Source organism: Nelumbo nucifera, chromosome 7 (assembly GCF_055504915.1).
Source record: "Nelumbo nucifera cultivar China Antique chromosome 7, China Antique-T2T, whole genome shotgun sequence".
NCBI lineage: Eukaryota > Viridiplantae > Streptophyta > Magnoliopsida > Proteales > Nelumbonaceae > Nelumbo > Nelumbo nucifera.
This window is the reverse complement of record NC_142655.1, coordinates 21,572,221-21,591,831: the sequence shown is the minus strand read 5'-3', so window position 1 is coordinate 21,591,831 and position 19,611 is coordinate 21,572,221. Positions and strand designations below refer to the sequence as shown.

The 19,611-nt window shown below is 37.4% G+C and overlaps 1 protein-coding gene across 21 annotated transcripts; it reads right to left on the bottom strand.

Moving 5' to 3' along the window:
* Positions 1 to 821: 821 nt before the first annotated feature.
* On the bottom strand, positions 822 to 18,951 carry LOC104593591 (Pentatricopeptide repeat (PPR) superfamily protein). Of its 21 annotated transcripts, none has more exons than XM_088892179.1 (9): positions 18,478 to 18,951; positions 15,898 to 17,913; positions 15,711 to 15,795; positions 15,271 to 15,597; positions 15,075 to 15,163; positions 14,350 to 14,498; positions 8,941 to 9,208; positions 1,419 to 1,577; positions 822 to 1,311 (listed from the first exon to the last, which is right to left on the bottom strand). In XM_088892179.1, exons 2-3 carry the CDS (start codon positions 17,882 to 17,884, stop codon positions 15,722 to 15,724), a joined length of 2,061 nt encoding a protein of 686 aa, XP_088748305.1. In that variant the 5' UTR covers positions 17,885 to 17,913; positions 18,478 to 18,951; the 3' UTR covers positions 822 to 1,311; positions 1,419 to 1,577; positions 8,941 to 9,208; positions 14,350 to 14,498; positions 15,075 to 15,163; positions 15,271 to 15,597; positions 15,711 to 15,721. The 21 variants fall into 21 exon arrangements, with proteins under 21 accessions (XP_088748305.1, XP_010251806.1, XP_010251805.1 ...); XM_010253504.3 differs by adding an exon at positions 10,882 to 11,003 and having other exon boundaries at positions 8,941 to 9,212; positions 15,711 to 17,913; positions 18,478 to 18,948; XM_010253503.3 differs by adding an exon at positions 10,882 to 11,003 and having other exon boundaries at positions 15,711 to 17,913; positions 18,478 to 18,948.
* Positions 18,952 to 19,611: the final 660 nt, after the last annotated feature.

The following is a 19,611-nucleotide window of genomic DNA, read 5'->3' as shown; positions in this document are numbered from 1 at the left end:
GAGGTAGAATTATGTGGAAAAGCATATAAGCTACAGTAATTTAGACACTTTGAGAAAAGAAATGCAAGATCTTCCTTGAAAAACAATAGTAAAGAAGACTTGATAGAATGCATCACCATCAGAACTGTTCATTGGCTAAAGTTTCTAGATCTGTTTTCAGTTTTCTCAATGGATGATTTCTATAGGATGGGGAATCCAAGCCCCTCAGGTGTAAGAGGTTGTTCAGAAACGAGTTAGATCAGGTGATAGCAATTTAATTCTGGTCCAATTGGGATTGGAGATTCTTTGAGGGCTGAAATAATGGATGATTCATGAATGTATAAAAATGGGCTAACAAAGATTAAATGAATATCAGAGGCGTAGAGGTAAGAATTCAATGGGTTCAAAGATCGGCTAGGCTGATGTTATGGGCCTTATGGCAAAACAAGGGGTTCGGAGATATCAAATGTTTTGGGTTATGGAGATAAGCTGTTTTATCTCCAATTGTACTTGTACACTTCTTTTCTCTTCTTTAATTAACGAAAGTTGCAATTATTGATAAAAATGATCGTGAGATAACCAATATGCATCAGACTGCCTTGAAAATGATGTTGGAGTCCAAACACCAGAAGTTGATACAGACCAGTGTGATCTCTACATTTGATCCGGCAAAATAAAAATAAGTATACATTTTTTTTTCTTTATGATGACCAAGGAAGAAGAGATATAAATGTTAATCAGTATTCAGCTAGTGTAAATCTAAGGTAATAGAGGAACACAATCTATTTGCCACCACCAAAAACATCTTAAAATATAAGAGTTCAGGCCCCATGCAGGAGAGCTTTGTAGTGAATTAACAAATTCAAAACGATTGGACGATAGTAGCATTAATTTATTTACATTCCCTTAGATCACCACTAAAATGTGGTTGAGCCCCACAGAAGAATCCATTCCTCAGATGGTTGGCAATCAACCTGCTTTGTTTTGAATGTTGTTGCCTACTAAATCTTTGTGCGTGGCTTGCTATTTAGTACAAATTATGGGATGATTATAATGCCAAACACAATAGAACAAATAAATATTGGATCAAAGTTAACTTTGTCAATTTCAGCCGTTTGAATAACATAGTTTCGATCCTGGACAAGTATGTCTAGTTTGTCACCGGCTAAGCTCAGTGACAGCATACATTATTCCAGGAGATATTCTGTTATTCACTATAACAAGTCTTTCCACATTTCTGCATTCAGAACCGCACATGGTAGCCTTTGGAATCATATATTCCGAATAAAATCTGGGTTTTGTTGTGCAAGGACATATTAGATAACATAGTTCCTGCAAAAAAAGCTTGAACTTAGATGATTGATGAAGATCAAACCCAACTTTAATTACTGAACCATGAAATAATCTCTTTATTAACTTTCCATCAATGCAATGGATACCTGACAAGGTCCTCTCAGAGTTGCAGACATTGAGATCATATTTAAGAGCACTTTCCCTTGAGCATCTCTTATGCAGTCAATGCAAATATTCAAGGACACGCATCCCTGCTCACGCAAGGCCATTTGGACACAATAATATACTGCAACTCCAAAATGAAACTGCCATCAAATGAAACAAGTTAAACTGTTATAAATTTAAAGCAAATAAGTACTCACAGAAGATATGGATTCATAAGAGTAGCTCAGGAAATTAAGATTTCATTCTATATGGATGTACGTTTGGAATTTGGATATCAAATATTGGATTGCATCATTAGATACACAAAATGAACAGTGATAGTAGCACACATCTGGTGATAATAAGAAAGGAGTTCAAAGGAATTATGTTGGATTTAATATTTAGAGGCCTGTCCATAGTGACCGGTTCCTCTCATCAAGGATGGGTTATATCTCAACCATGGGAGGCACCTGAAGTAGGGAAAATGAAATTTTAATTTTTGATCAGATTTTTAGAAATCATGCAAGAAACATATAGTGACTAGTTTTTCAGGTCTAAGTGGACAGGGAATTCCTTAAGGGATGAACTTCTTTCACTACACCCAAGGGTTAATGTTAGCACAGTAGGTGAAACTTGATTCCTATCAGGGACTGAAGGACCATGGTCTCAAAGATTCATGACAAGGGAAGTAAAGATGCTGAACTCATACTTGGCTTGTTCATTTTGGTGGATCTGCATATTTACAAATGGTTTGGCTGATTGTTTAAATACAGTATCAGTTTCTAATTTGTGGTGATCCTGAACTACTAGCTTTGATGCTCAACATAGGGAGCCATCACCTGGATGTTGGGCAAAACAATGTAAATTGCCTTCTATTTAACTTTTCGGGTTAGGTTTTTGTTATTCAGTAAACATCTTAACATTACATAACCTAAATTTCAAGTTTCCTGAGAAATCTACGCAAGGAAGGATCCATACTACTACATCCAAAGCTGCCACAGCAGTACTATAAAGAAACTACACACTGTTTCATATTTATCCCTAGGCCTAGTATTCCCATTCTAGCTCATTTCTCTTAACACCTTTGCTAAAATACTTATACGGCCACTCCTACTCAGAAAGTCAGAATTCTTCAAAGCATTCAGAACCTTATTGATACTTAACCACCAATAATATGTCACAACCATTCAGTTGCTAAAGTAATCTCAGGTCACCATTGATGAGTCTACCATAATAATGATCATCTTGTTTAAACAAAGGTAGACCTCCCAGAACCCCCAGGTCAGTGTGCAACAGGTTGTAAGATCTAAGGCCACTTCCCCAAAAGACCCAACTGTTAATCTGTTTCTCAGGGGTAATAGTCCTATTGTGCAACTCTAGATATTTCTATTGTATAACAATAGGACAGAAACTGATACATATCATATGATACTCACCAATACGTTGCAATATGTTAATATAAATTAGAATTGAGGACAGGTACCATAAATTTAAAAGTAAAAAATGTTAAAGAAAATGAAATGGAATGTGACCTGCACTCCTCTATAAAATTACTTGGACTTTGGATTAGCAACATTTTAGGGCCTAAAGACATATTATTTGTCAAATTATAACCCATTAAATGATCTATTCTTTGAATTTAACAATAGAGATGGCTCTAAACAGAACAAAATGGCAAAATAGGATTCATGTAACGAACCCATATAGTTGGGATAATGCTTAGATGATGATGATGATCATAATGAGCTATTATTTTTTTTTCTTAAATTTGCAGATCTGAAATCTTAACTCTTATTTAAAACACTCTCTCTAATACACTGTCAAGTAGCTGCAGAAAGTACAGAAACAGAATAAGCACTAGACATTAGCATCAAGTGTGCAATAAATTTATGACCCTTGGAACTATGCATCCTAAGAGATCCAAGTTTCTATACTTTATACAAGACCAAGTTTCTATACATCTTCTGAAGTCAGTAGAACACCTTTCCGCAGCTATAATTAATCTAAAATAATGAACAAGATTACTAGTTTACTATCGAGTTCTCCAAGTCTCAACCCATTAGTTGTCTTGCAGGGTATGCCCCTGGAATCATAGAGTTTAATCTATAAATATAAATAAGGCATCAAAATCAACCTCAACTTCTAAAGCTGAAAACAGTTGGCATTGCAAAAAAAGAACCACCATGAGAAGAAAAACCTATCAAAAATCAAATATTCATTGACATTTTGCAGACCACCATACGTTGTTTTTTTATCAGCAACAGAGAAGATTTCATTAAAATTAGATAAAAGAGGTACAACAAAAAGTCGTAGATAGAACAGGCTCAAGAGGACATATTTAACCCAGAAAATTACAAGTGAGCCCAATATATAGACTCTCTCTGAACCCCTTGCTTAGCAAGCCCATCTGCCAAATGGTTTGTAGATCTCCAAACCATATTAACTTGAATCATCATTTCTTCAGACAGCCATTTAAACGTTCTATAATCATTCCTTAAAGTCGAAATTCCTTCTCCCGTTTTCAGCCAACTCAAAATTGTTCTCGGGTCCCCTTCAATAATCAGTCTTTCAATACCTAATTCCTTTGCTTTTTCCATCCCATAAACTGCTGCCAAAAATTCTGATCTGTATACATCAACTTGCCCAATTGGACCTGAGTACAATGAGAATATAACTCCCTCCATCCCTAATTACTCCAACAATGCCTGATATCCCCGGATTACCCATACAGCTACCATCAAAGTTTAGCTTCTTCCATTCACAACTTGGTGGTGACCACTGCAAACAGACTTTTTGTCTTGTAGAGGAAGAGTAGGCTATTGCAGCCCAAGACCTGAAAAAATCATCAACCTTGAACCCAGAGAAAAGATTCAAGGTTCTAGCCCAGTGTGCCACTCTTGAGGTTATTACCTACCTCTATCACAGCTTCCTTGCTTTTCTCTTTCCTTTAAAAATACTTAAATTTCTTTCTTCCCAGACCGACCATACCACTGCTGCCCTCGTACATCTCCACAAGGTCCTACCCCTCCTCTTAGAGCATCTAAAAGCAGATGGCCTAAACAACCCTTCCAAGCTGATAGGAGGGGACCACCTGCACGCAAAAAGAGAAGAAAACCAATCCCAAATGCAGCCAACAAAGGACAGGAGACAAAGAGATAAAGAGCAGCCTCACCATTCAACTTACATAAAAAATACCAGCTGGGGGAAAAGCACCAGTTTGGTCTTTTCCTTTAGATCATGTCATAGGTGTTAATACAACCATGAAACACTTCCCAACAGAAGGCATTGACTTTTGGTGGAATTGGGGGACCCCAAATTCCCTTAACAAGGAAAGAAAGACAGGAAGTAGCTACACAGGAGTTGAAGAAAGACTTTCATGAAGAAAGCCCTGAAGCATTAGGAGGAAAAAGGCCCAAATTCCCTTGGCAGATTTGACACACTGGATATTTCAGACTCTCTAAGATTCCTAGTGAATCCAAGGTTCCAATTAAGCCCAAAGGGGGAAGAATGCTGGGAAATAAAATCAGGCACATGTCAACCTTTAAAGGCTGGAGAGAGAAAGAAGGGAAGGAAAGATCTCAGACAGAGGATACTCCCCAACCCAAACATCTTCCCAGAATCTAATTTTCTTACCCAAAGCCAAATCATACTTGACATGGTTGAGGAAGGCAGGAATGATATCATGGGTAGCTTTCCAAGGAGCAGCCAAAGTAGCTTTATGCAGACAACCAGCATCCTATCTGTTATTTGACAGCCCATGATACTTGCAATAACTTTGTGCCACAATCTTTCATTTTCCTTAGGGAACCTCCAAAGCCATTTGCTTAACAAGGCCATATTTTTCATTCTAGCATTTCCAATTCCCAGACCTCCTTTTGCCTTCAACTTTACCACCTTTTCCCATCTTACCAAATGATCTTTCTTACCTTCTCTAGGTTCCCATAGAAAATCCCTAAACACAGACATGTAATACACCTGGAGGATGGCGAAAGTGGATTTAATTAGGGTAATTTTCGCCCCAAAGAATTATAATTCCTTTTCCACTCCGCTAGTCTCTTCTCAAACCTTTCCACCACCAGATTTCAAAACCTAGTGGTTCTAGAGTTGTCACCAAGAGGTAAACCTAAATACCTCAAAGGCCAATCCCCAATCTCACAACCTAAAGATTCTACACAAGCCCTCAGTTCACCCTCTTCTACATTGATGCCAGCCATTACACTTTTGGACCAGTTTATCCTCAAATCAGACATCCTCTCAAAGAGCTTTACTACCATTCTCAAATTTTCCACCCCATTTCTCCCCATGCACCACCCCTTGAACAATTGCATATTGTTAGCTCTTGAAATCAACTTACTGAGGACCTCAGCAACAAAAGTAAAAAGAAAGGGTAAGACGGGATCCCCTTGTCTTAATTCTCGAAACCTTTCAAAGAAGTCAACCACCAAACCATTTGCAATTACTGAATAATAACTTGTTTGCAAACATCCTCTAATCCATTTACACCATTGTTCCCCAAATCCACACTTCATAATATTAATTGAGAACTCCCAACCCACCAGATCGTAGGGTTTTTCCAAGTCCAATTTGATTGCAATTCCCCTTTTCCTTAGTCTCTTTTGGGCATCCACACCTCAGAAGCAATTGGGATTTGGTCAATTATTTGTCTATCTTGAACGAATGCCCCTTGAGGTCCCTTGATATTGGGAGATAAGTGAACGGAGTAACTTTCTGATTCCCAGGGAAAGCACCTTAGCAATTATTTTGTAAAGACTAGTTACTTAGTTGATAGGTCTGAACTCCCTAGGATGATTAGCACCAAACTTCTTTAGGACCAAGGTTAAAAAGGTTGAGTTCATTTCCCAGCTCATTACCCTCTTCTTTGAAATTCCATAAATACTTTGATGAAATCAGCTTTCATTATATTCCAACAGTCTTGATAAAACACCATTGTAAATCCATCAAGCCTTGAAGCTTTGGATCTCTCTGTTGAGAATACGGCTTCCTTAATTTCATCCTCAGCAAACTGTCTTTCTAGTACCTCTGCTTGATTTTCTCATTAAGGGGCCCTATATAGATTGATTTGAAATGTTCCACAAAAGCCTTTGCAATTTCATCTTGATCTGTGATCTCAAATTCCCCCACCACTAAAGAGGTGATAAGCCTCTTTATTCTCCTACCATTAGCAATGGCATGGAAAATTCTTGTATTACCATCACCTTCCTTGATCCACTTCTCTCTTGACTTATGGTTCCAGCTTATTTCCTCTCTAAGCAAAGTTTCCTCTAATTCTTTTTTAAAGACCATCTAAACTCCCTGTCACCCTCTACTAGGGAACCTATTATCTCCTTTTTACCGGTTTCCTCAATTTGTGAGACCAAATTTCGTTTTTTTCTCCTCCAATCTCCCAAACTTCTCTCTATTCCATTCTTTGATTTCTCCTTTCAGCATTTGCAACTTCTTCAGGAATTTTTTACCTTCCCAACATAGCAGTTGAACTTAGGTGTCCCACCAATCCTTGACTCTTTCTTTAAATCTGGGTGAGTAAGCCACATGTTTTCAAACCTAAAAGGGATTGGACCACCAAAAGTAGCCCTTTAGAACAAACAAAATAGCCAATGATTAGAGGTGATTCTAGGTAAAGTTCTCCCTATGAGGCCAATCCAATGTTCTTTCCAATCTAATGACACCAAAAACCTATCAAGCTTAGAACATATGGGGTTAGCTTGAAGAACCAAGTGTAGCATGATTGCCCCAAAGGAATATCTCTTAATTCAAAGGCTTGCATGAAGTCGTTAAATCTCCTCATGCGTGTAGTTAACCTCTCTCTCTGCAACCAATTGTCTCTTCCACAAATCTAATTAGGTTGTGTTTGGTTTGAAGGAAAAGGTAGGGAAAGGAAAGGAAGGAAATAGGGATGGCAATTTTCCCCATCCCTGTCAAATACCCAGCCTCCCCGACCCAATGGGATCGAGGATGAAAATTGCCCTAGCAAGGCAAGGACAGGGATGGGAATTAATAGGGATCCCTGACCAAGGGAGGGATTAGAGAAGGGGAGTGAAATCCCCGCTCTGACCCAACCCTAATTATATATAAAATATTATTCATATTAAATAAACATTATATATATGATACTTTTTATATTATATATATCAAAATATATTTAAATGTCATTTACATTTCAAAATTCTCCTTTGTTTTAAGTAAATTTATTTTTCAAAAAATATTGTTTATAAAAAATTTTGGGGATTCGGATCCCTGCAAGGAACCTATCCCTCTTAAGGATCGAGGATGGAGGATAACTTTTATCCCGGGTAGGGATCAGGGTTGAGGACAAGGATTTATTTCAAAGTCAAGGTCGGGGATCGGAAATATGATCCTTGCCCCAAATCCGCCCCATTGCCATTCCTAGAAGGAATGGTTGTGTTTGGCTTGTATAGGTTTCCCTACCTTTTCCCTTCAAACCAAACACAGCCTTATATTAAAGTCTCCTAGGCACCAAGGTCTTTCCCATAACCCTCTAATGTTTGCCAACTCTTCCCACATCAAATTCCTTTCCTATATGAGTTTGGCCCATATACATTCATGAGAAATTGAGAACCCATCTTGTGCATTCCTTGATTTAACAGAAACTGAAAATTTGTCTATCAATTTTTTTTTTTTGATAATTGAAATGGTTTTATAAAACAGCAATAGACAATATTACAAAGTCCTCAAGGAGAGGTACGAGTTGCAACCTCTCCGGGCTAGTTAAGTACAGATTTCCACATTAATAACAACTTACATAGAAGCACAAAAAAGATCTTCCCTAGAAACCCCCTGTTTGGCTAAAGCATCAGCCAAAGAATTAGCAGACCTACTAACCCATTTTACCTCAACTCTCATGTTACTAGTTAACCACTTTACTTTTTTTATGAGATCTCTATAGCCCCAAATGGTGGTATCCAAGTTTCGGAGCCACCTGGTTACCACCTGAGAGTCCCCTTCAACTAGGAGATGCTCCACCCCAAGCTGGTTGGCGATCTGAATTCCTTGTACTGCAACAAGGATTTCTACCCTAGTGGAATCCCCCGCTCCCACCGGTCCTGAGAGTAGGGAAATTATGTTGATGTCCTTATTTCTCAGGATACCCCCTATACATGAAGGCCCGGGATTGCCTTGGCTACTTCCATCAAAGTTCAGCTTGATGACACCTTCCACAAGCGAAATCCATTCTGACAGAATTCTATCCTTCTTTGTTGAATTGTTAGCTATTACTAGCCAATTTCTCTACAAATCATTAAAGGAGAAGTCATCAAAGATATCCACAGTTTTCAGCCAATGGATTGCTCTTGTTATGATACAATCCTTCATTTCATCTAATCCTCTTTCCTTCTCTAAGAAGATTCTTGCATTCCTTTCCTCCCAAAGAGTCTACAAAGTGGCTGCCCTGACACATTTCCACATGACCTTACCTCTTCTAGTGTGCCAAACAAAGACGGATGGGTTGAAATAACAAGCTTAAATCAGAAGGCAAAGACCACCTACCTCCAAATAAACAAAAGCTCCACCTCCATATAGCTGTAGCAAAGGAACAGGAGATCAGCAAGTGGACACAGTCCCCATTCTCGGCCTTAGTATGTCTATCAATTCCTCAATGCGTTGTACCATTTCCTCCTTGCAAACTGTTATCATGCCCTTTGAAGCTTCCCATGATGGTGCAAAGCTGTTATTATGCCCTCTGAAGCTCTCCATGATGGTGCAAAGCTCCAATTAGTATGTCTTTCTCTCCAAAAGCTTCTAACCAATTTTCTATCTACCTTGGTGAAGTCAAACAACAAAAGCAACCAAAACTTGATCAGAGCATAGATTAAAGTGAAGTCAAACAAAGAATAACAGTAATAAAAAAAAAATGAAGAATTGAGAACAGAGTATTAAGTGGCTGAACATTGTTTTAGTTTTGATTGAACTGGAAGATTGCAGAAAGAAGGATTTAGTAAGAGAGGAGGGTGGGATTTAGTAACAGAATAACTGTTCTGATTCCAAATCAGGAATAACATAGGAGACTGATATTGATCAAAAAAAAAAATAACATAGGAGACTGAAACAGTAATGATCTTCTCTAATTAAAGTCAGGAAATTAGTTGATGGTAAAGAAAAAGATGGTTGACCATGTAGTGGACAGAAGGCAAAATAACCTATTAGGAACTTTACATGTATCAAAGTTGGTCCCCATGTGTTTAATAGTAACAAGAAAGTTTTAGTTAAGACCTTTGCATGTGTCCAAACTAGTGGTTTTCATGCAATCTGGGTGAATTATGACGGAGTATCTACAGCAATAATGATGGATCCTGAACAAACAATACTTTATTCAAATCTTTATGTTTATGGACTGTTTGACTCTAAATCTTTCCTGCAGTACTCTTGGTACCGGAATGCTTCTGAAACTTGAATGGCAAAAAATTAGCCCAATTAGGGCCTTACATCATTTCACCTGGAAAGTACAATAAACCATGGGATTTTTGGTTAATTAAAAATTATGCTGACCCTCCTTTTCCGTTTTCTCAGATGTTTTGAAAAAACAATGGCCCTTAAGTGAGATGAGTGGTTATAATACAAGTTCCCCTAGCCTTTTCTCTTTTGGTCATAGATAAATGAATGGAATGTCAGACTAAGATGCTTTTCCATGCCAAAAAAAAATCCAATCAGATGTCCATACTCTAGAGCCTTTTAAGCACACTTTTATTAGAACCTTTTATTCTGAGGATGGAGACAGTATTTGGAAAATAGACATTATGCAGGAATTATCAAATTAGAACATTATGAGAAAATTATTTTTATTTAAACTAATATTTCAACCAAAAATTACAGCCTGACCTATGTTTTCAGACTTCACTGACCTCCCCTTTGAAAAAGGCTTTTGAGCTCCTCTCTAAGACTCCTAAGCAACAGAAAGTGCAAAATGACACTATTACCCTAACGACTAGTCAATGTTGCATGGATTTCCAACATGGATGAAGTGTCCATGTTGGACAATATACACAAGGTTCAAAGTATCAAATACATGCTACGCCTGCTATCGGGCGTATCATATTGTATCTTTGGGCTCCTGATATGCTGAATAGATGGATTAAGGATATCTGGCCAGTTTCAAAGGTTAATCCTTTTTAGAGATGTCCTGGCTCAATTCTCAGAGCCTAATTAATTTTTTATCTTAGTATATTACCTGTTTGAAATGCCTGATATGCAAAAATTGTGTATTGAATCGAGTGCTTCGATACTTTGAACCATGAACATCCATTTTCCTTTATATACTTGCTTATTTGACATAATATACACTGTTTCAATAGTTTATACTTTTCTATAGATGTATCTATGATTCCTTGTTTCTTCTTCTTGCTGAGTCTGACACACAGACACACATTGGATTCTGATCCTGCAACTATTCCCATAGAAACACTGTGACTACTTGGCGAGAAAAGAGATTACCTGAAGGTCCAAATGTTATAAGTTCATGCAACTCCACTTAAAAAGTAGAGAACCAGTTAGAAACATGAACAGCTACTTGAATGCCATATTGGGTGACACCAACAGGTTGAACCAAGTTCCAGCTGATGGACATAGACAATGTCAATTCAGTAAGTATGAAGATTTAACTGTTTAGTGCTTGACATTCAAATTCAAACACAACCAAACCATTTGAAGTCTTAACATGATGTCAGTAAAATAAAATGTGTAAGGTTCAATTCTCAATTTGAATATCAATATCAAAGTTGTCTGACATCATAATGAAAAAAAGAAGACTTCTCGGTATTCCATTTTTTAAGAATAAAAGAAATAATTTATTGATAAAATAAAAATCAGATTACAGCACTGACAAGGGTGTTAAGATAACACCCGAACCCACTACCAACAACAGCAAGACTTACAATGAACATGACTAACCAAAGAAAGACTGAGAAATCCCCCCCCCCCCCCTTCATACAGCAACATGAAACTAACGAAAAGAAGTACTGAGAGCCCCCCCCGTTCATACAGAAAGGCTTTCAAAGACGCAAAACTAACAAAAAGAAAGACTGGGAACTCCCCCCCCCTTTCATACATTGGCTAGTCTTTAGGATCAAATGACTTGTCCTGCCCATCATCTTCCTCATCCCAAACTTTTTCTTCTTTCCGTCGCATCATCTTCTTCAATTTCTCTCCCCTTTTACTCAATTCAAATTTTTCAAAATCTCTTCTAGCAAACTCTTTGCCTCCCCAAAAGAATAGTCCTAAACTCTTGCCAATTCTAACCCCCCCCTGTCCACCAAGGTCTTAATCTACGCTTTCTCCACCTCCTTGTCAGCTTGTTGAGACAAAGTAAGGCTACTCTCACCAGCTTGACCTCCCTCTTCCTTCTTATCCCCTGACTCTAGTCTAACCTCCAGCCCTTCTTTTGTCAGGGTCGACTTTATCTCCCCTACGGCAACTTGAAGCTCCCCCCCCTCCTTTCATCGCCCTTTTTCTTTGCATCTAAGCCTTTTAATCTCTTCCTTCTGTACACTCGTTCATATTTGTTGGGAGGACCTGCCCAATCAAACCGTCTTTTAGCCTTGAGAAAACCTTAGATACATGGACAAGGTAACACTTGTTTGTCTCTCTAGTTTTTCCGCTCCTTCTATAGGTCCTACGGAACCTTCCTTGTTCACAGCTCTTCTCCACCCTAGATGTATTCCAATCCTACCAGCTGAAATTTCAAACTTCTGATAACCCTCGCAGTCCAGAGATGAATCACTTTTGCCGTTCTTGTCCAAAGCCTCGCTCGCAACCTCATCGCCATGTTCAGTAGCGTACAGAAGGAACCACTAACTCCTCCGCTACTTCCTTAGAAACCACCTCCCTTCCTTCTAACCTTCTGAACCTTCTAGACAAACAGTCATTTGATCCTCCTCCTCCAAACTCCATGTCTGTGACGAAAAGGAGGAGAGCTCAACTACGAAGTCACCAAAAGAGATAAACTTACCTGCTCGTTGATTATTACCTGTCCTCTCCTTTTCCTTTCATCGTCGTGTTCTCTTAGATTAAGAGGTTCAATGAATCTTCCACATTGATCACTCTTCTGAAATTCTTCACAAGCAGCATCGACTCTCAGATTCCAAAGCCTCTTCCCAGGGATTTCAAACTGAATTGTGCGCCTAAAACTTCAAGATCACTTGAACTTTCTCTTGTTCAAAACCATTAATTGATGCTTCGTAGATAACTCTCCAACAATATTGATAAACTTTGTCTTCGAAGCTTGGTCCAAAATCAAACCTTCACCATCTTTTCCTACCCGTGTCATCACTTTGTCTTCTGAAATTCCCAATTTTTCCTTTTCTTTCATCTTCCTAGTTCTCTCCTTTAGACTGTGTTTGGTTTGAAGGAAAAAGTAGGGAAAGGAAAAGAAAGATAGGGAAACCTTTACAAACCTTGTATAGGTTTCCCTATCTTTCCCTTCCTTTCCCTACCTTTTTCCTTCAAACCAAACATAGCCTTATTTCTTCTTCCACGTGTCCCAGCCAATTCACCTCACCACTTAAGTTCACATGGGCCCCACCACTTTTATTTCTCTTTGGAACTCTTCATTCACTATCCATTATGTGGCCCAAGGTAAAGACCCCAACCGAACCATAGATATCTTTGCTTCCTAAAATACCCTTGTCTTCAACCTCGCGCCCTTCCCTTTCGATCTGACTATTCGTCTTCCCTCCAATATCGCCAGAACCCAACCTGATCATTTGGGCCTCCTCAACAATTCCATATTTTCGATCCATCTCGTTGAGTAAGATCCATCTATGACCAGTCTCAAGTCGAAAGATTCACCAGCGAAACGGAGAGTTAGGGAAGTAGGAACAAGGTGGATCTCTTCAACTTCAATTAAGATACAACCAACAGAAAGGTTTCTCCACGAAATTGTTCCAGAGTCAACAAATCTGAATCTTCCACATGTGTCTCCCACTATCTTAAAAGTTTGGAAGCTCCACATGTGCAAAGGTATCCCGAAAATAGTAATCCACACCATATTCAGAGGACCATATCCCTGAATGCTCCAACTAAAGGACTCCATCTCCCGATTCTGAGATAAGGTTCTCGAAACTTATTTTGTTCATTCATCAGGATGTTGCTTGCCTCCTCCTTGCTTTTGAAGATGAACAAGAAACCAGCATTTAGCTTCCTCATGTGAAAAGGTTTCTCAGGTCACCACTCAGCAGCGGTCCACTCTTCGATCTTCTCCACATCTGGGTCGGAATTTATGAAATGACCGACCAAACTAAATTCAACAGCCTGAGTCGATCTCTAACTTCTTTATCTGGATTCACTGTCACTTCCTTCCACATCTTCTCCTATCTGGAATCACTCAATACAGAAAATGTTAAACAAGAGACAGAGTTTGATCAAATGTCTCAAATGACAAAATACCCAAAACTGCTCAAACCTGAAAAAAGAAATCCCAAATTTGTTGAAATTTCTTCAGAACCATTGCGTGTATTTGACGACATATAAATCCTTTCTTCAAGGAATAAAACATATGTATTTATAAACAAAATAGCAATTTATGAAAGGTTCCATATTTGTGTATATAAAAAATAAAATATCCTCCTTCAAGGAGAACAAGACTGAAGTTGAAATAAAAAGTGAGTGGACCAACTCAGTTGATGTTTAAGAACCACAAGAATCATTGTTAAAGATGTCTCTTGTCACAATGACAAGGGACAATAAGGAAAATAAAACCTTCAGAAAAGAACAGCAGGGATGCAGTGAAATGTTAAAAAAGACAGAAATGTCAGAAAAAGAAGATGCCACATAAAGAGGCTTTTCTCTCTTTTTCTATCTCTGTAAGTATCACCAGGGTTGAGCCACCTCTGATGAGACATTAAGGTGTACAATAAGATTATGGTAAAAAAAAGTAATTAAAAGAAAAAAGCTTTGAGAACTCACCTAACTAACATGGTTTATAGCATTGTTAGGATCTTGCAATATCAATGCTAAACCTGGAAAGTTACTGGAAAACTGGATACGCACCCCCCCAACTTCTCAATCTGAAGTTCATGCCATTTATAGAGTAGATCTTTGTAAGAATCCATGTACTGTTAAGAAAAATACCAAATTAAAGCCCATCCAAAATTCACCTCTAATTGTGAACTCAAAGGAAGTCTAGAGAGTAACAACAATAAAAATATGAATTAGGAGCCTAATTTGAATGCACACAATATGTTGAGCAAACAAACAGTTCAAACATTCAATATGTAAATACCTAAAAGTAAATGTCACAGGAGAAGGAGAGAGTTCAAAGTTTCCATGGTTGGAGTATAGATGATACAGAAAATTATACTTATTTCATAATTTTGGTTTCCAAAAATTCAGCATGACTACCACCTTTTTCAAATACATAGGCAATAAGAGAAATTAAACCACATTTTAATGATACATTTAGAGCTGTCAACTAGTCATGTTTGGACTGGATTAGGGTAGAATGGTAGACCCAGAACCAGACCAGATCCTATACTTATATATATTGATCAATCTATAGGGTCCTATAAAATCAGGCTTTATCAAATCTAACATTGATTAGACCAGTTATAAGCAACCTACTAAATAGAATATATGTAGGTATATAAAAATATAGTTTTTAACCTTTATTTATTATCAGTATGGATCCTTACCAGTTCTTAACAAGGTAAATATGGTACCAATCCAATTAATATTGGTTCTAAAAGAATGGGACCAAGAACCACTCCATCAGAATCGGCACCTGTCCCAGATGCCACATAATAGGTCAGATTAGATCAAGTTCTCTAAGTCATCTTGACTTAGTGACAACTAAATATGTTATTCTTCAAGAAGGTAGAAGTTACATACAATATGTCAGTACTGGAATTGGTTTTAGTCTTCAACAAGTTCATTCTGTTAGCCTGGTTGTAGTTTTGGATTCCATAAATTTATGACCAAGAAGACAATTCTTCACTTCAGTACTCATGGTTCACAAATGTATCTCCATGGTATGTCCTCCAAAGCTCTTACTTTAGCATCTAGCACTGGCCACATAACACATTCAGGCTAAGATAAACTGATTTTCACATCTCAATGTAAAATCGCATGGGCAAGGTCAAGCCCAACAACGTCAATTTTATATTTCCACTTTAGATCCATACATTGCAGTTCTTGTATTTTCCCCAGAATAACCACCTGAAAAGAACAAAAAAAACAACAAAATTAACAGTGGAAGAACAAAAGGAAAGGAAAAAAGAAATGAAAATGAGAAAATAAAGACAGGCAAAACCTAGCTTTAAATTTCATACCACTCTAACTGCTATGTTGTTGACATATATTGAGAAATATCAACATCAATGCCATTTGTCTGCAGTATTTTCTGCATCTTAATAGCTGCATTTTTGACAGGATTGTCAATACATTTTTTCTCAAAACCACGAACAAGTGCTTTATAAGTAACATAATTTGGAATCACATTTTTTTCTGCCATCATACTTATTAAGTGACAAGCATCATCCATGTTTCCTTGATTGCAAAATCCATTAATGAGAGTATTGTACAATACAATGTCTGCATCTAATCCAGCATCCAGCATCTTACGAAACAAGACAGTTGCTCCATCCATATGGCCAGCCTTGCAATACCCATGAAGAAGAGAACTGCATGTCACAACATCAGGTCTCATACCATGCTCACTCATGTATGACCACACAAGAAATGCTTCTTCAAAGTTTCCCTCCTTAGAAAATCCACTTATGATATTGGTGAAAGTTGATACATTAGGAGAAAAACCTCTTCTCAGGAGTTCTTCTAAGATCTCTTTTGACTCCTTAGCAAAGCCTCTTTTGGCAAGACCACTGACGATAATGTTATATGTTGCAACATCTGGACTAATATCAGCCAATCTCATCATGTGCAACAAATCAAAAACCTTATGAAGGTGGCCCATTTTTCCATATCCATCCATTATTGTGTTGTATGTAACAATGTCAGGTTTTAGACCTGCTCTTTGCATCACTGAAAACAAATATTCTGCATTTTCCAAATCTTCACTCTTGCAGTAGCCATCAATCAAAACACTATATGTTATAACAGATGGCTTGAGTCCCCTCTTCAACATTTTCCCTAAATACAATAGTGCTTTTTCCATTTCACCAACTTTACAGTACCCCCCAATAAGAGTTGTGTAGTTACAACAATCAGGAAACATGCCCAAACCAGACATCTCAGAAAAAAGATTAGCAGCTTCAGCCATTTCACCATCTCTACATAACTTTGAGATAAAGCTATTGTACACATAAAGATTTGGACCAAAACCAGAAACTTTTAAAACATTGACTGCTTTCTCCAACCTACCCACTTGACAATAACCATCAATAACTGAAGTTATCAAAACAGAATCAAGAGAAATACCCATCTGAATCACTTTGAATAATATAGAAGTGGCCTCTCTTAAGTGACCTATTTTGCAGAGGGCATTAGTCACAATTGTGTATGCAACAATATCAGGCTTTAATCCGTAATTCCACATCTCAGCAATCAATTTACAAGCATTTTTAATGCTACCTTCAGCACAATACTCATGAACAAATAGGCTCATAAAAGAAACATTAAGACCTAGTCCTAGGTTCAATATCTCTCCTAATACTTTCCAGGCCATTTCCATCTGCTTTGAATTTAACAATGCCTTTAGAAGAGAATTACATACCCCAAGTGTAGGTAAAATGTTAATCTCTATCATTTTATAAAATATGTTAACTGCTGTTTTTGTCATGTTTTCCTTGACATATGAGTTAACAAGCATATTAAGTACAGTTTCGGTAACCCTTCTATCCTTACAGGTTTCTTCAAGACCCTTAAATACTAAATTATGCCATTCTTCTCCTCCATCCTTATTTCCAACAAGATCAAAAATAAGGTCCACAGCCCTGTAATTCATGTTTCCTAAAATTAGAATATTTATCATTGCACAAATTGGTCTAATTGCATGCCTAGAGCCAGTACAGGTTTCACACCATTTGAAGAAGTAGAAAGAAAGTGCAGCATCTAAACTCTCATCAAACAAATCATTCAAAATCCGGGTAACATTCCATGGGTTGAGGTCAAAACCATGCTCCTTGCCAACATTAAGAAGCCAACCTCGCTTTGAGAGAATAGTTTTTATTCTTTTCATGCTTAACTCATCAGCTCTCTCATTCACAAAACCTAAAGGGTTCCTGACAGAAAAATCATCAATAGCCTTCCCGTTAAGATATAGTCCATTATATTCTATAGATTTAACCAAACCCCATTCAATATTCTCTTCAAAGTTCTCGTCAAAAGAGTTGGAACATTCAGGAACAAAATCTTCATCCTCTGAGAAAGATGAGCAAGGTGAAGCTAAACTCCTAAATGGAAAGAATTGAGGTTTTCTATTTTTCCCACAAAGCAGTTTCAGTCTTCCAATATTACCATTGATGATTGAGAATGAAGAAGCCCTCATGAACAGCCAGAAGCTACTAAACAAAGAATCTGGACAAAAAACACTAGAAGTTAACAACATTAAAAGGAAGCCCAATGGGAACACCACAGAAGAACAATGCATCACTTTCTTAGTGTAAAACAACTGAAAAATATGGTGGGTCAAGAAACCCATAAGATAATCACTTAAATACCCCCAATGGACCTTCTTTGCAGTAGAAAATCTAAGATGTCGAAAAGCAGGAAAAGAAGACAAAGATAAAGATATTAAATCGAGTTCTAAGTGAGGGGGGACCTCGACAAACAAATTCCATAGAAATGTAAGGAAAACAATAAAAGAAACGCAGATAAAAACCTGTGAAACAAATTTCAGTTTAAAAGTCTGAAGAAAACGATTGGAATCAAAGTGAAAAGAAAAAAAAAAAAAACATTTCTTTTCAGATAAACTGAAATGAAACACAAGTGGATATGCGTCTATGAAGATACGAGCCCTGCATAATAAGAAAATCATTTCAAATTCTACAAAGAAACAGATGGCCAATGTTCATCCAACGATAATTCTCGGTGGCAGATGGTAAAATAAATGTCAAAGAACGGAAAAATCTCTAAGTATACCTGAATATTTAGACTGGTAAGAATCACTTTCATGGTTCTGGTGAAACGAATTTCTGAAAAGAAATCAAAGCCGCCTTCATTGGCTCTCGTACTTCAGTAACAAAAAAGAAGTAGCTAGTAGGTACTAGTGGCCTAACTAGCGCAAATGGAATGAATGAGCTGCAGCTTGTGCATGTAACTCATAGTTCAGAGAAGCTCAAAAGGAAGAAGAACTGAATCATGTTATATGACCATATGGTGAGAGTCCTGCTCCAGCTATTACTTCAACTTTACGAGGCTCGAATTGCTGCTTCTGTTTATTTATTTGCAGAGAAGAAACACAGAGCTCAGGTGGGTGGCGCTCCTGAAGGGAGCAGAAGTGATCGGAGAAAGAGGGGAGGAAACGAGGGAAGAAGAGGGTTTTCCCTTTGAGTAGGGTTTAACGCTTATAGCCTACAACGCTGATAATTTGAAGGGAAACCCAAAATAGGGCTGGCTGCAAAGGTATCCAATTGTCCGAATTCGAATTCGAATTCGAATAAATATGCGCCATCGAATGATAAAATCCGATTCAATTTGACTTATATATATGCACTTAAAATTTTTAAAATTTACGATGGGGAAAATTCCATTTTACTACCTGAATTTTGGGTAGTGTCAAGTTAGTACCCAAATTTTTAAACGTGTTTTTTCAATACTTAAATTTTTAAAAAGTGTCAAGTTAGTTCCTAGTGTTAATTGACTTGTTGAAAAGGTTAAAGTTACTTTTCAAAAAAAAGTCATTGTTCCTTATCTTGAAAATTGAACCAGTTATCTTCAAAGAAAAAGAGAAAAAAAACATAAAATATGACAAAGGGAAACAATAACTGAAAACAAAGAAATAACTAGACAAGAATGTGTTTCAGATCTAAAGGTAGAAGACAATGACTTCATTAGTCTAGAATCTCAAATACCTCAACTGATTTAGTCTCAAGGTAGAAGATAATGAATAGTATCTTCCTTTGAATGGTAGTTTTAACATTTTCAATAGATAATTGATGACTGATTACAATAGGGACCAACTTAACACTTTTTAAAAGTTTAGGTACTGCAGTGAAAAATTTAAAAGCTCGGGTACTAACTTGACACTACCCCCAAAGTTTAGGGTATTGAAGT

Bases quoted from the DNA above. Each gene is read 5' to 3' on its own strand.
- LOC104593591 (XM_010253504.3), bottom strand. From the start codon at position 17,884: ATGAGGGCTTCTTCATTCTCAATCATCAATGGTAATATTGGAAGACTG.